The sequence below is a fragment of the Furipterus horrens genome, unplaced genomic scaffold (genome assembly GCF_987537825.1).
Source record: "Furipterus horrens unplaced genomic scaffold, mFurHor1.1.pri manual_scaffold_5, whole genome shotgun sequence".
Classification (NCBI taxonomy): domain Eukaryota; kingdom Metazoa; phylum Chordata; class Mammalia; order Chiroptera; family Furipteridae; genus Furipterus; species Furipterus horrens.
The window spans coordinates 137,363,514-137,376,147 of record NW_028327175.1 but is presented as its reverse complement, the minus strand read 5'-3'; the positions used below and the strand labels follow the sequence as shown (position 1 = coordinate 137,376,147).

The 12,634-nt window shown below is 37.6% G+C and overlaps 1 protein-coding gene and 1 pseudogene across 1 annotated transcript in view; both read left to right on the top strand.

Moving 5' to 3' along the window:
• The first annotated feature begins 9,919 nt into the window (after nt 1–9,919).
• On the top strand, nt 9,920–11,242 carry LOC150009947 (vacuolar protein sorting-associated protein 37A pseudogene; annotated as a pseudogene).
• Nucleotides 11,243–12,215: 973 nt separating this feature from the next.
• The window catches only part of LOC150009946 (cytochrome P450 2C19-like), a 49,291-nt gene continuing 48,872 nt past the window's right edge, over nt 12,216–12,634 (top strand). Inside the window, exon 1 of the mRNA XM_090277934.1 lies at nt 12,216–12,389. Within this exon, the coding sequence (XP_090134060.1) occupies nt 12,222–12,389 (168 nt within the window). The 5' untranslated portion in view covers nt 12,216–12,221. The remainder of the gene's footprint in view (nt 12,390–12,634) is intronic.

The window sequence follows — 12,634 nt, the reverse complement described above, 5'->3', positions numbered from 1 at the left end:
TTCTTTAGTCACCTACCATATTATAACAGATTGAAGTGGAATGTGATTATCTTATAACTAAAGATTTGAAGACCTTTAAATTTTGCTTAAATGTCCAGGTTTTTTACTATAATCCTGGCTTTTTAGCTATTAGAAACTTACAGTAGTTGCCAATTGTGAAAAATTACATTGCAAGATTATACCAATCCAAAGGAATACCCTCTGGAGGCTTCCAGTCAAAATGGCAGTGTGGGTAAACACAGCTTGCCTCCTCTTAGAGTCACATAAAAATTACAGCTAAGCTAAGAACAACCATCATTCAGAACCATCAGAAATTAAGCTAAATGCAAGCACTACAACTATAGAATTAAAGAAGAAATTACATCATGACTGGTAAGAGGGGTAGAGATGCAGAACAGGCTGATCCCACACCCACATGTGGCAGATAAAAATCAGAAGGGATATCTCAGGAGCAAAGAGTCCCAACCCCACAAGAGGTCCCCAAGCCCAGGGTTCTAGGGCCAGGAAGGTAAGTCTCCATAACTTCCGGATGTAAAAACCAACAGGGATAGAGGCTGTGGAAAACACAAACCTCTGGACTCCCTGGCACTTCTTCTTAAAGGGCCCATGCACAGACTTACTTGGACTCAACCCTCTGAGCTCCAGTGCTGGAGCTGCAGATTGAAAGGCATCAGAGACATATGAAGAGGAACTGGATTGTCTAGCATCAGGGCAACAGCTGGGGGGCAGTTTTCTCCCAGAGCAAAATGCTGGCAGAGGTCACTGCTCCTTTTCTGAGCCCTCCCCCTACAGAGTCACAGAACAATAAGCAGGCACCATAACTGAGACTCCATCAACCTGACTCACACTGTTTGCCCCACCCTGTTGATTCCCTGAGGCCTTGCCCCACCCAAATTTCAGGCCTGCCCAAGCTGTTTCCAGTGGCTTTGTCTTGGCCCATGCTTCCCATTTTCCTAAATACTCTAAAATAAGCAGTATCAGGCTTCAATGAGCCCTGTACCTCTTGCTAAGTTGCCCTAGGACCAGCACTAGCAGCATCATGCCTTGGTTCACAGCTTGGCCTTGTGGACACCTCCAAGACCAACACAGGTAACAGTCATATGCAGATCACTTTGTAGCTTATGCTGTGTGGCCCTGGGCAGAACACAGGCAGTGGCTGAACTTAGATGTGCCAACAACAATCAAGGCTCAACTATAACAGGAGGGTGTACACAGCCCACAGAGTGGGCACACCTCAAGTACCCAACTTGGATAATAAGGGAGGATGTGCCACTGGACCCTACAGGACACCTACTACATTAGCCACTCTACCAAGCATGGGAGATATAGCAGCTCTACTTAATACATAGAAAAAAAACACAGAGAGGTTGCCAAAATGAGGAGACAAAGAAACATGGCCCAAATGAAAGAACATATCAAAAATTCAGAAAAAGAACTAAACAACATAGAAACAAGCAAACTACTAGATGCATAGTTCAAAACACTGGTTATAAGGATGCTCAGTGAACTTAGTGAGAAATTCAACAGCATAAAAAAGAACCAGTCAGAAATGAAGGATACATTAATTAAAATAAAGAACAATTTATAGGGAATCAAAAGTAGAGTGGATGAAGCTGAGAATCAAATCAGCGATTTGGAATATAAGGAAGTAAAAAACAACCAATCAGAACAGCAAGAAGAAATTAGAATTAAAAAAAATCAAAATAGTGTAAGGAGCCTTTGGGATAACTTCAAGCCTATCAACACTTGCATTATGGGGGTGCTGGAAAGAGAAGAGAGAGAGAGCACAAAATCGGAAATCTATTTGAAAAAAATAATAAAAGAAAATTACTCTAATTTGGAGAAGGATATAGACATACAAGTTTAGGAAAGGCAGAGAGTCTCAAAGATAATGAACCTAAAGAGGCCCAAACCAAGACACATCATAATTAAAATGCCAAAGGTTAAAGACAAAGAGAGAATCTTAAAAGTAGAAAAAGAAAAGCAGTTGGTTACCTACAAGAAAGCCCCCATAAGGCTGTTAGCTGATTTCTCAAGAGAAACTTTGCAGGCTAGAAGGGATTGGCAGGAATATTTGAAGTGATGAAAGGCAAGGACCTACAACCAAGATTACCCAAGAAAGCTATCATTTAGAATCAAAGCACAGATAAAGAGATTTCTGGACGAGAAAAAGCTAAAGGAATCTCTCTGTCTCTCTCTGTCGCTGTCTCTATCTCTGTCTCTGTCTCTCTTTCTCTCTCCTTTCCCCTCTGTCTCTCTAAAAAGCAATGAAAAAATATCTTCAGGTGAGGTTTTAAAAAAAATTTTTTTTTATTGTTGTTCTATTACAGTTGTCCCAATTTCCCCCCATTTAAACTGTGGTATTTTAAATATTTCTTATATTTATGGATTATATTATATATTTTTGGTAGACCTGTTGTAGAAATTAATATTCCTATAGATTCTGAAGTTAATCTGAAGATGCAGAATATAATGATGCTACTTTGTAAATGCTGTAATCATCCATATTTGATTGAGTACCCTATAGACCCAGTCACACAAGAGTTTAAGGTAAATACCATTTAATAATGAATGCACTGTTCTGATTTCTGTGCCTTTTTTATGTTGAGGGGAAGTATCACTTTTCATACTGGAAAAATTATAAATATAATTTTTTAGTAACACAGTTGATTGCCAGTTTGTTTTACTTTCTTTCTATCTTAGAGACACCTTTAGCTGCCAACCTTGTCAGTGTTCCCTTTAGTTGGTGTTCAGCTTGTAAGAACCAATCTGGGTGCTCATTTACATCTCAAGGAAGAGCCACAGAAAAACTAAAAAGATGATATTAAGTTGTGGACTTTCAGATTAAATGAAATTGCTTCCTTGGGCAGTTGGTGGAAAAAAGCATAGTGTTAAAGGAAATGGGTTCTAAGCAATCCTCAATACCCCTGTTTCATAATAGTTTATGCAGGGTTTCTCACCCTTGGAAATAACTGATATTTGAGCCAGTGTATTTCTTTGTTAGGAGATGCTATCCTGTAGATTGTAGGCCATTTGCAGGGTCCCTAGCCTCTGGCCACTAGATGCCAACAGCATCTCTCTCCTCCAGTTGTAACAACCTAAAATGCCTCCAGACACTGCCAAATACACCCTGGGAGTGGTAGGCAAAATTGCACATATTTGAGAAGCACTTCTTTATAGTTTTCATTTGAGCAAGGAAGAAGATAATCTGACGAGGTGATTGATATTCACCAGAAGGTGACTAATTTCTTAATCTTCAGTGCTAGGTTGCTTATAAACTCCTATGTTTTCTTTAATTTTTACTGAGAGTTCTAACAGGGATTTTCATACATAATTTTCTTGAAAATATAATTGGTTGTAGAGAATAAACCTCAACATATATACAGTAATTTTGACTTTATTTTTCTCTATTAGTGAGTAAGGAATAAAGGGCCCATGTTTCTATGGGTTTTAATTTTTTTATTATTTAACAATTTTTTATTGTTATTCTGTTATAGTTGTCCCAATTTTTTCCCCTTTGACAGATGACTTATGTCTCACAACAACATATTGGACATATTTTTCAATATTCCTCTCTATGTTCTTAACACTTTTTAAAAAATAAATACTTGTTTTAATATTTTTCTCCCAGATCAAATGAATAGCTCAGGACCAATTAAAGAGAAGATGGGAATTTTCAAGATACTAGAAAACTCTGAAGATTCCAGTCCTGAATTTTTAAAAAATATGGCTACAGAATATCTTTTTAAAATTGTTGTTTACATCTACAGATTTACCTATATTAGCATTAAAATCCAGATTGACTACTTTCCTTTTTGATTATATCAGTTTACATAATGTAACATTGCATAACTAAAAGGTGGTTATTTTCTGAGCTTTATTGAGAATGACGTATTTAGTTTAGATTTTCAGTTAATTTTTTGGACTCAGCAGTACCCTTGGGCACAGCCTGATGTGTACTAAACCACTCCAGATTTATAGTCTTCCTGTGGAAGTTTACTGTCTTTCCCCCTCATTTGCCCTCCTTAGCAGTACGGTTTATGGGTTTTTGATACTTCAGTTATGGAGTAGGCTTTTAATGGGGGAAAGATTGGGATTGTGCTTTCTGTTTAAATAAGAAATTGTTTGATTTTTGAGTCTATTTCTATAAAATGATTCACCAAATAAACTTTCATTATTATAAGATGATGCCATCAAATTATTTTTTCAGGAAGAATGGTTCAGGTGAAATAATAATAACAAAAGTCTTGCCATATATTGGGATTCAACATTACCTGGCTTGGTTGTGTTCATTAAGATTACACACATATGTCATATAAACATTTCACTGAATATTGGTTGATGCAGTGAAGGCTCTGGAATGTATTGTAGGGTCTTGACAAGAGATCAGAAACTAGGAGTGGCACTGTATCATGCAAAACATGAATAGAACGAGAGATGAGACCCTTAGAATTTATAGTGGTGATAGGAGTGAGAAGACAAAGCCTAAGAATATAAGTAATCAAAATGTGTAATGGGGTAGCATTTTATGCCTTGTTTGTATAGCAGGCTACGAGGAAGAGAAATCCTGAATGCTCCCTGAACCATACATTTCTGTTTAGGTTGTGTGGGAAAATGTTATTTTTACTGTCATGTATATTCGAATGTAGATCAGATTATCTCCACCTTAGGATAACGAACTCCAGGGGCAAAAAAGCAGACTAAAAAGCAGGGTTTTCTTCTGTTTTTCAAACTGGAAATGTTTAGCACTCACAGTTATGCTGACCAATTATCAGAACCTTAGTTGGTTCCTTAGTAGTTCTACTAAGTTTTCCTCTCTAACATTCTCCCAGATGAGAATACAAGGGTAGGTGCATCTCTGTCCTCACATCTCTAAAACCTTCTGCCTTTGTAGCTTGCTCCCTGTTGACACTAGAAAATGAAAAGTGTTAGAAAAGAAGTTTTGAAAGTCGCCATCACTGCATCTCTATAAGCCTGCCAGCATCTGCCCCTGTATCCTACTTTCTTATGACTGTGGAAATAGTGTCTGTCCTAGCTAAAACCAACAGAAACATTTCATTTTTTTATAACAAACTCCTTGAAAAGTTGATTGTTTTCACTTTTTTGTTTCTTCTCTTTCATTTTTTGTTTTTCCTTGAGTCCATTCCAGTAGGATTTCCATCTCTCATTGACCCATTGGAACTGTTCTTACTAAGGTCTCTCTGACCTCATTTTACTTGATATTTCAGCAACATTTCAACAGTTTTTCTTTTTCAGCCTCTTATAATCATAAGATTGGGCACTTAATGAGATCTTAATCTGTTTTGTTCATTAAATGAAAGAGTGTATTGGGAACATGAAACAGGAATAAAGTTACAGTGAAGAACCAAATGAACACATTAGATACTCTGTTCCCTAAAATTAAAGAAAAATGAAAGACCTCATAGTGGATGAGTTTATCAAGTGCTATACAGAAGAGCTGAGGAAAACTACACCTGAATGCATCAAAGAAAAAGCGAACCTAAAACTAGATTACCTATAAGGAAAAAAGATATCACTTAGATGGCAGACATCTTAAGAGTGAAATAACAGCAAATTTTCAATATGCTCAGAGAAAGCAAATTCCAACCTGGAGTTTTATATTCAACCAGAGTTCTTAAAGGAGAGTGGACAGTGAAAACATATTCGGGCTTGCAAGTTTTGCTATGCAAAAGCAAGTAAAGGGACTGACCCAACCCTGTGAAGAAGTGTGTTAGAACAGCCTAATGTGGAATCCAGGTGTCCTAACGTGGTTCTTTAGTACCCCACTGAGAATCACCCTAATTCAATACTTCAAGCCATAGACAATTCTTAAGAAGCAGGGCTATTGTCAAAGTCAATAGCTTTGTAACAGCCAAGAACAGATGGAGGTGTAGATGGATTTCAAGCCAGCAGCGGATGTCACTGAACAGGCAGTCTACACTCAGAATTTGTCTGGTGTGATCCAGATATGAGGAGAGCTTTTGAACCACTTCCCTTAGATATGCTTGTTGCCAGCACTTTAGATTTAATATATATATTTCTCTGAGTTGGGAGTAGATGCTTTTCTGGCTGTCAGAGAAAGGTACTTCTGTGATTTCTTTCTGTTTTTGTAAACTTAGCTATGTAACACACTATTATAGCTAACTAATAATTATAAAGTTCTGCATATTCAGGGAAATAATAGTAATCCTACCTCAGGGCTGTGGTAGGGTTTCAATAGGTCTTGCACACAATGACATACATTAAATTCAATACAGTAGTCCCTCTCTATATCATGGTTCACTTATGGCAGCCTCACTGTATCGTGGGATTTAAAAAAATATTATATTTAATTATTTGTCATGGATTTTTTCGCTATATCGTGGGATTTTGCAGTACTGTATACATATGTTGTTAAAGTTATGTAGGTTTAAGAGTGTAGAATATGTTTAAGAACATAAGTAGTGTTTATAAAAGTGTGGAAAAGGTTAATAAGGGACTGGGAACAGTTTATAAGTGTGTGAGAAGGGTTTATAAAGCCTTAAAATATATATAGATACTAAAATAAATGTAAAGGTCCAACTTTGTGGATTTTCACCTATTGTGGCAGGGGTGGGGGGCTGTCTAGAACGTAATACCCACGATAAGTGAGGGAATACTGTAATCTCAAAAGTACGGGTAAAAGAAACAATGTACATAAAATACTTAATGCAATATCTGCCAGTTAATGTTTAATAAATGACAGGTACCACTACTACATATTTTATTAATAGTAGTTTCAATAATCATTAGCAAGCTACCAAGGAAATGGTGCTTAGATATTAGCCAAAATCAAAACCATAGTCAGAATCTTCCTGTTGTGCAAGATACCTTACAAGATACCAAATAGAAATATCTAGTTCTTGGACAAAGACATTTGATTATTTCTCTGAAAGGGAAAAAGGTAATCTTTTTGCCCAAGTTACACTCCTTTTCAATTCTACTGTGAGCATGCAGCTGCAATTATGAGTCATTTTCCTGGATTACAGAAACCAGGACAAGTTTGGCTTGAGCAATTCTCATAGTCCGGAGTCAGTAGACCTTCTAAAAGCTTTTGGAAAATTTAGGGGGTGGGTAGAAAAACAATCTTTTGGTTTTAACATCTAAGGAAATCATCAGCTTTGAAATGAGAAGACCTGGATTTTAGTTACTTTTCTGTCCAATGCACCAACTTGGAAAGGCAACCGATGTAAATCTATTTCCTTGTACCAATGGGGCTGATATTCCCTGCTCTGCTTAGTTTACAGGTTTCTTTTGCAGACTAAATAGGTTACAGTGTGTGAAAAACCCCTCCAAATTACCTCGTACCTAAATAGTAAGGGCCCATTTGAAAGAAAGGAAGCCATTCTGTGTATACACTGTGTTGGGGGGCATATTTATAATGGAAAAATGAAATTTTAATTTCAGAATAATTATACATCTTTTCAAGAGTTTGTAGACAAAAGATCATAGAAATAAGAGTCACAAGAAGCAATGCAGTGTTGTTATTAAGAGTATGAATTACAGAATCAGATTTGGGATCAAATGTTCATTGTGTTCAAAGTTAGCTGTGTCACCATTGAGTGGAAATTGTGTAATCTCTCCAAGCCTCAGTTACCTTATCTGTAAAATGGCAGACATAAAAGATTGGGTCCATAAGTAAATATATTAAAGATAATGGAAGACAAGGCCATCACTGTCAGCTAAGGGAGGTATAAGTACAGAAAGGGGAAAAAACCCTGTGGTGTTGGATTAGAATAAGATGTATCAGTATGAATTCAAGGTACCCAGTATATGTAGATAAGTATAGTAACAAATGTAGTTATAAATACATACATATATTACACATACTATATCTCTATATGCATACACACACACACACACACACACACACACACACAAACAGACTGCATATATTCCTTAGTTTTTGTTCACTGAGAAGCCTGGTAGCTGTGATACCCATAGCAGTGAGCATACCTAGTTCACAGATCTTGACTTCTAAGCCACATTTTAAACTAAGAACCACGGTTCTTTGGAGAAATGGCCAACTAGAGAGCTGGAGGTTTTCTAGTCAGGAGGAGTACAGGATGAGCCTGGGATACATGGTTCTGTCAGCAGGTAAGGAATTTCTCAAAGATTGATGTGGTTATGCAAAAATAGAGCCACTAAGTTCATTTCATCCAAGACTTGGTAGCACAGCTCTTTTAGAATCCAGAGTTATATAAGTGAGGCAGCAAATTAGTGCTGCTCTTTGTCCTAAATAAAGTGTTTGCCAACACCTGGACTCACTCAACTTCCAGAGGTTAAACACTAAATGTTTCTGACCCTTGTTTTCATCAGCCTGTCCTGCAATATTTACTCAGTTAGTATTTATTTGATTGTCACTGATTAAGGTAAGTCACAGAACACTGAATCATACACAGTACACACATTAAGTGCTGGGGAACTTTCTTGAACTGAATGTTTACTTGTAAGGAAGAGTGTAGGACTCTGTGTCCTTGGCCACGATGCTGAAACTTCGAGGCTAGCTGCCTCATTCTTCAGTGGGCATAACTTTGCCTTTGGCAAAGGTAACTGAGCTTATCAGAAGGGATGTGATGGATGTGAAAATTCTGTGACTTGTCAATCTCCTGTTAACATGAGTGAGAAAACATTGCATAAATGTGGTCTTGACAAGTCTTAACTTTTCTTACTAAAAGTGCTTAGAAATAATCATATTAATCTTGTTATGAAAAATATGTTAGTATCTTTACAGAGTAAGCCTTTGTACAAGAAATACTATTGGTGATCTAGTGGTGATCTAGTAATGTATATCATTTCAGTGATATTTGGACCCTCATGATCACTAAATGTTGTCCCTTAGCAGGTCTGCATGATATTCTGGTTCATGTTGTGGATCTGTTCAATGAAGTCCCTGTCTTCCATCTGCCACAGAATCCATACCTGTGGTCCTGTGCAAAATCCCCCTTCCTTGCTCTGCATATGTCATTCCATTATTTCTGACAAGGACAGGCTAACAAAGCCACAGAAGAAGCTGTTCCTGGAGGTGACTAAGAGGTGACTTGGTTTTTCAAGCCTCCCCCCCAAACTTCTCTGACCTGGGTTCTTCCTTTAGTCATGGAGAGATGGAGAGGAAGAGAAACCCTGTCTTTTATTTCTTCTCTTGAGAATCTATAGCCCTTTTATCCTTGGAGTCAAATAAGGGCCTCTATTTAATGTGAAGTCTATTATTTAGTGAAAAGTCAGTGGTGTACACACTCAGAGAAACTAATGTTTTGAGGGTTTGGTTTTATTTTCCTAAAATTTTCCTTGAGACAGCCGTAGGACACCACAGTGGGCATTAGAAAATATAATTTCCAATTCCAGTTTTGTGACTTATGAGCTGTGTGACATTGGATGAGTATCCCGTTCTGAGTTCTCCTTTCCTCATTTGAAAAATTAATAATTCCTCTTTTCAGTGTTTCCTTCTCTGGTGGTAGTTTGATGTATAAATGTACGAGTAAATTTACTTAGCTAAGTAGTTGATGCAATTTGGATAGTCAAGATTAATGAGTTATGTTCCCTAGTTTATGTTTAGCTAGCTATGTGTTAGTAGGGTACATCAAAATATTTCAAAAGACTTTCACTTTCAAGGATAAAGTATACTGTACTAGTATTTGCTAAAACATTAAAGGATAAAGAGGTAGAGCCCTGGCTGGTGTGGCTCAGTGGATTGAGTGCCCGCCTGTGAACCAAAACATTACCTGTTCGATTCTTAGGGCGCATGCCTGGTTTGCTGGCTAGGTCAGCAGTTGGGGTTGGGCGAGAGGCAACCATTTGGTGTATCTCTCACACATTGATGTTTCTCTGTCTCTCTCTTTCCCTCCCTTCTCCTCTCTATAGATGAATGAATGAATAAGTAAATAAATAAATAGGTAGAGGGATGGCCTGTCCCAGCTCCAGCCACAAGTCCTTTCTCTCTCACCTCCTGCAGTCATGCCGCCAGGAGGTGAGGAACCCAAGCCTGTCTTGCTTACAGAAGACCCGGGTCCAGCACTTGGGTTGGGGGCTTGAACGCCCGCTCCTCAGTCGCTGGAAAACCGCCAGACTGAGCAGCTGAGTGAAACAGGCAAACACCAACTAGGGCCTCGAGCCCAGCGACCCAGCGGAGGATGATGACCTGGCTCTGCCTCCCCGCCCCCGACCCCCCAACACCCCCTCCCCAATCAGGAGTGCCTCCTCCTCTGCAGCTGGATCCCCTGGTGGCCTCACCAGCCTCCAGCAGCAGAGGAGGGCACCTGATAGAGTCCCTCAGAGCTCCCATTCCAGTATAGCTGAAATACAGAAGGATGTGGCGTAGAGATTGCCATTCATCGTAAAGAGCCTGACAATTAACATTAATATTTTACAGTGCACTCAGATCTTGGAAAAATTATTCAGAGTCTATTGGATAAGTTTTGGAAGAATCCTCCAGTTTTAGCTCCTGCTTCAGCAGCAATTCCATATCCATACAGTAACCCAGGTGGGTTACCTCCTAATACTAGTCAGGGTTTTCCATTTCTTCCTCTATATCCCCCACAAGAAATTAACAGGATTATCAGTTCTTTATCTGTTGCAGACACTGTTTCTTCACCAATGACAAATTATCCAACAGCCAATCCCGTTGCTCCTTGATTTGGTGTCCTTTCAAATCTGTGGTTACCTGTTGCCATATCAGACACTTCAGCACAGATAAACCAAAGTGGTTTTGCTTACAAGATGCCAGATGTCCCTGGCGCATTTCCAGAACTTCAGAACTGTGTCACACTTATGGATATGAATGAACAAGAGTAGCTATTACTAGAACAGCTTCTTACTTTGCCTCAACTAAAGAAAATTATTACTGACAAGGACAACTTAGCAAAAAAGTATTGAACAGCTAGCAAGAAAAAAATCTGCGTTTGGAGCCCAGCTTGAAAGCCAAAAGGCAAGCTTTTAGATAAGTATGAATTACTTACACAAATGAAATCTGCTTTTGAAAAGAAGATGAAAAGACAGCATGAACTTGTAATGCAAGTGCCCTACAGGCAAGATTAAAAGTAGCTGCATGTGAAGCTGAGGAAGAATCTGGTAATGTTTCTGAAGATTTCTTGGAGGAAAAAAACTGAAATACATAATTTTCTCAGGAGCTTCATGGAAGAGAACAATTTGCCACTGTAGAAGAGCCAAGGAAGAGAAACTTCAGCAGGTGATAGCAATGCACAGCCAGTTTCATGCTCTGCTGTAGATTTTCCTGAAAACATGAACTGTCAGGAGACAAATGGGACACATAACTAAGCACATTTATACTTATGATCTGCAAATTGTCATTCATCACAGCAGCTGAATTCATAGCTATACTATGTAGACTGTACACAGAACTGCAACTGATTTGGTACAGAGCAGAATGATTACTATGATCTTGACCTTGAGAAATTTTTCTATACAATTTGCACTAAAAATGTTTATTTATTATTGATAAATACTACCATATTTAAGTTCCACTGCTATTCCTCTCTTATTATTGATTAAATAATTATGCATGTAATTTAGCTAGTCTTGATATTTTATAAAATTACTTCACTTAATTTGTATTTTTAATTTGAAACATCCTCATTTCTTTATAAAAAATGGTTTGTTTAGATAATTTTTCTCTCAACCTTTATGAAAAATTACTATTTCCAACTATAGGAAGACTCTTATTTTTCTTCATTCTTCTGGATAATCAAACTTCCAAAAACAATTTCTTTTAAATATTCCTACCATCAGTAAACATTAAATCTGCCAATGTGCCATCTCAAGACAGTAACTTCTAATACATGCAATAAACCAAAAGAATAAACAAACAAACAAAAAAAACCACAAAAGTTAAAGAATAAACATTTTTTAAATACAAGGATTGCCCCCCAAATTATAAATTCTCAACTGGTCATTAATCTGAGAATCCATAATATTGAGCAATATTTTTTGAAAAATTAAAACACTTATTTCCCTGGTTCTCAACCAGGTGGGAATTTAAAAGTAAATAAATAACAGTAGTTTAGCTTTATCTCAAATCTGTTAACCCAGAATCTCCAGGGTGGGGCATTTGAGAAACAAAGGTCAAAGTAAATAGATCTAGCTGATTAATCACTCCATGAGTTAAAGAGGCAATGCTGGGTATTGGGTGAGTTATAAATGTTTGGATTTTAAGTTCCCAGTTGACTCAGTAAGAACAGACAGCTACAATGGACCTAGTTGTGGTCCTGGTGCTCTGTCTCTTCTGTTTGTTTCTCCTTTCAATGTGGAAACAGAGCTCTGGAAAAGGGAACCTTCCACCTGGCCCCATGCCTCTGCCAATTATTGGAAACATGCTACAGTTGGATGTGAAGAACATCAGTAAATCGTTAAGCAATGTGAGTATGTTTTATGTTCCTCCAGCAGCTCACAAAGGGTAAGTAAATTAACATCTACTTTTGAATAAAATATATTTATTAAAATATATTTGAATAAACCATAACATGTTAAAATTATTATATGTCATTGTGAAGCAAATACTCCCCACAGAGTATTATTTTTTTGAATGGTGAAATAAAATAATGCATTTTGCGAGTGAGGTACATTAGATCTCTGTATACTAGAATCAAAATAATAAAGTAGC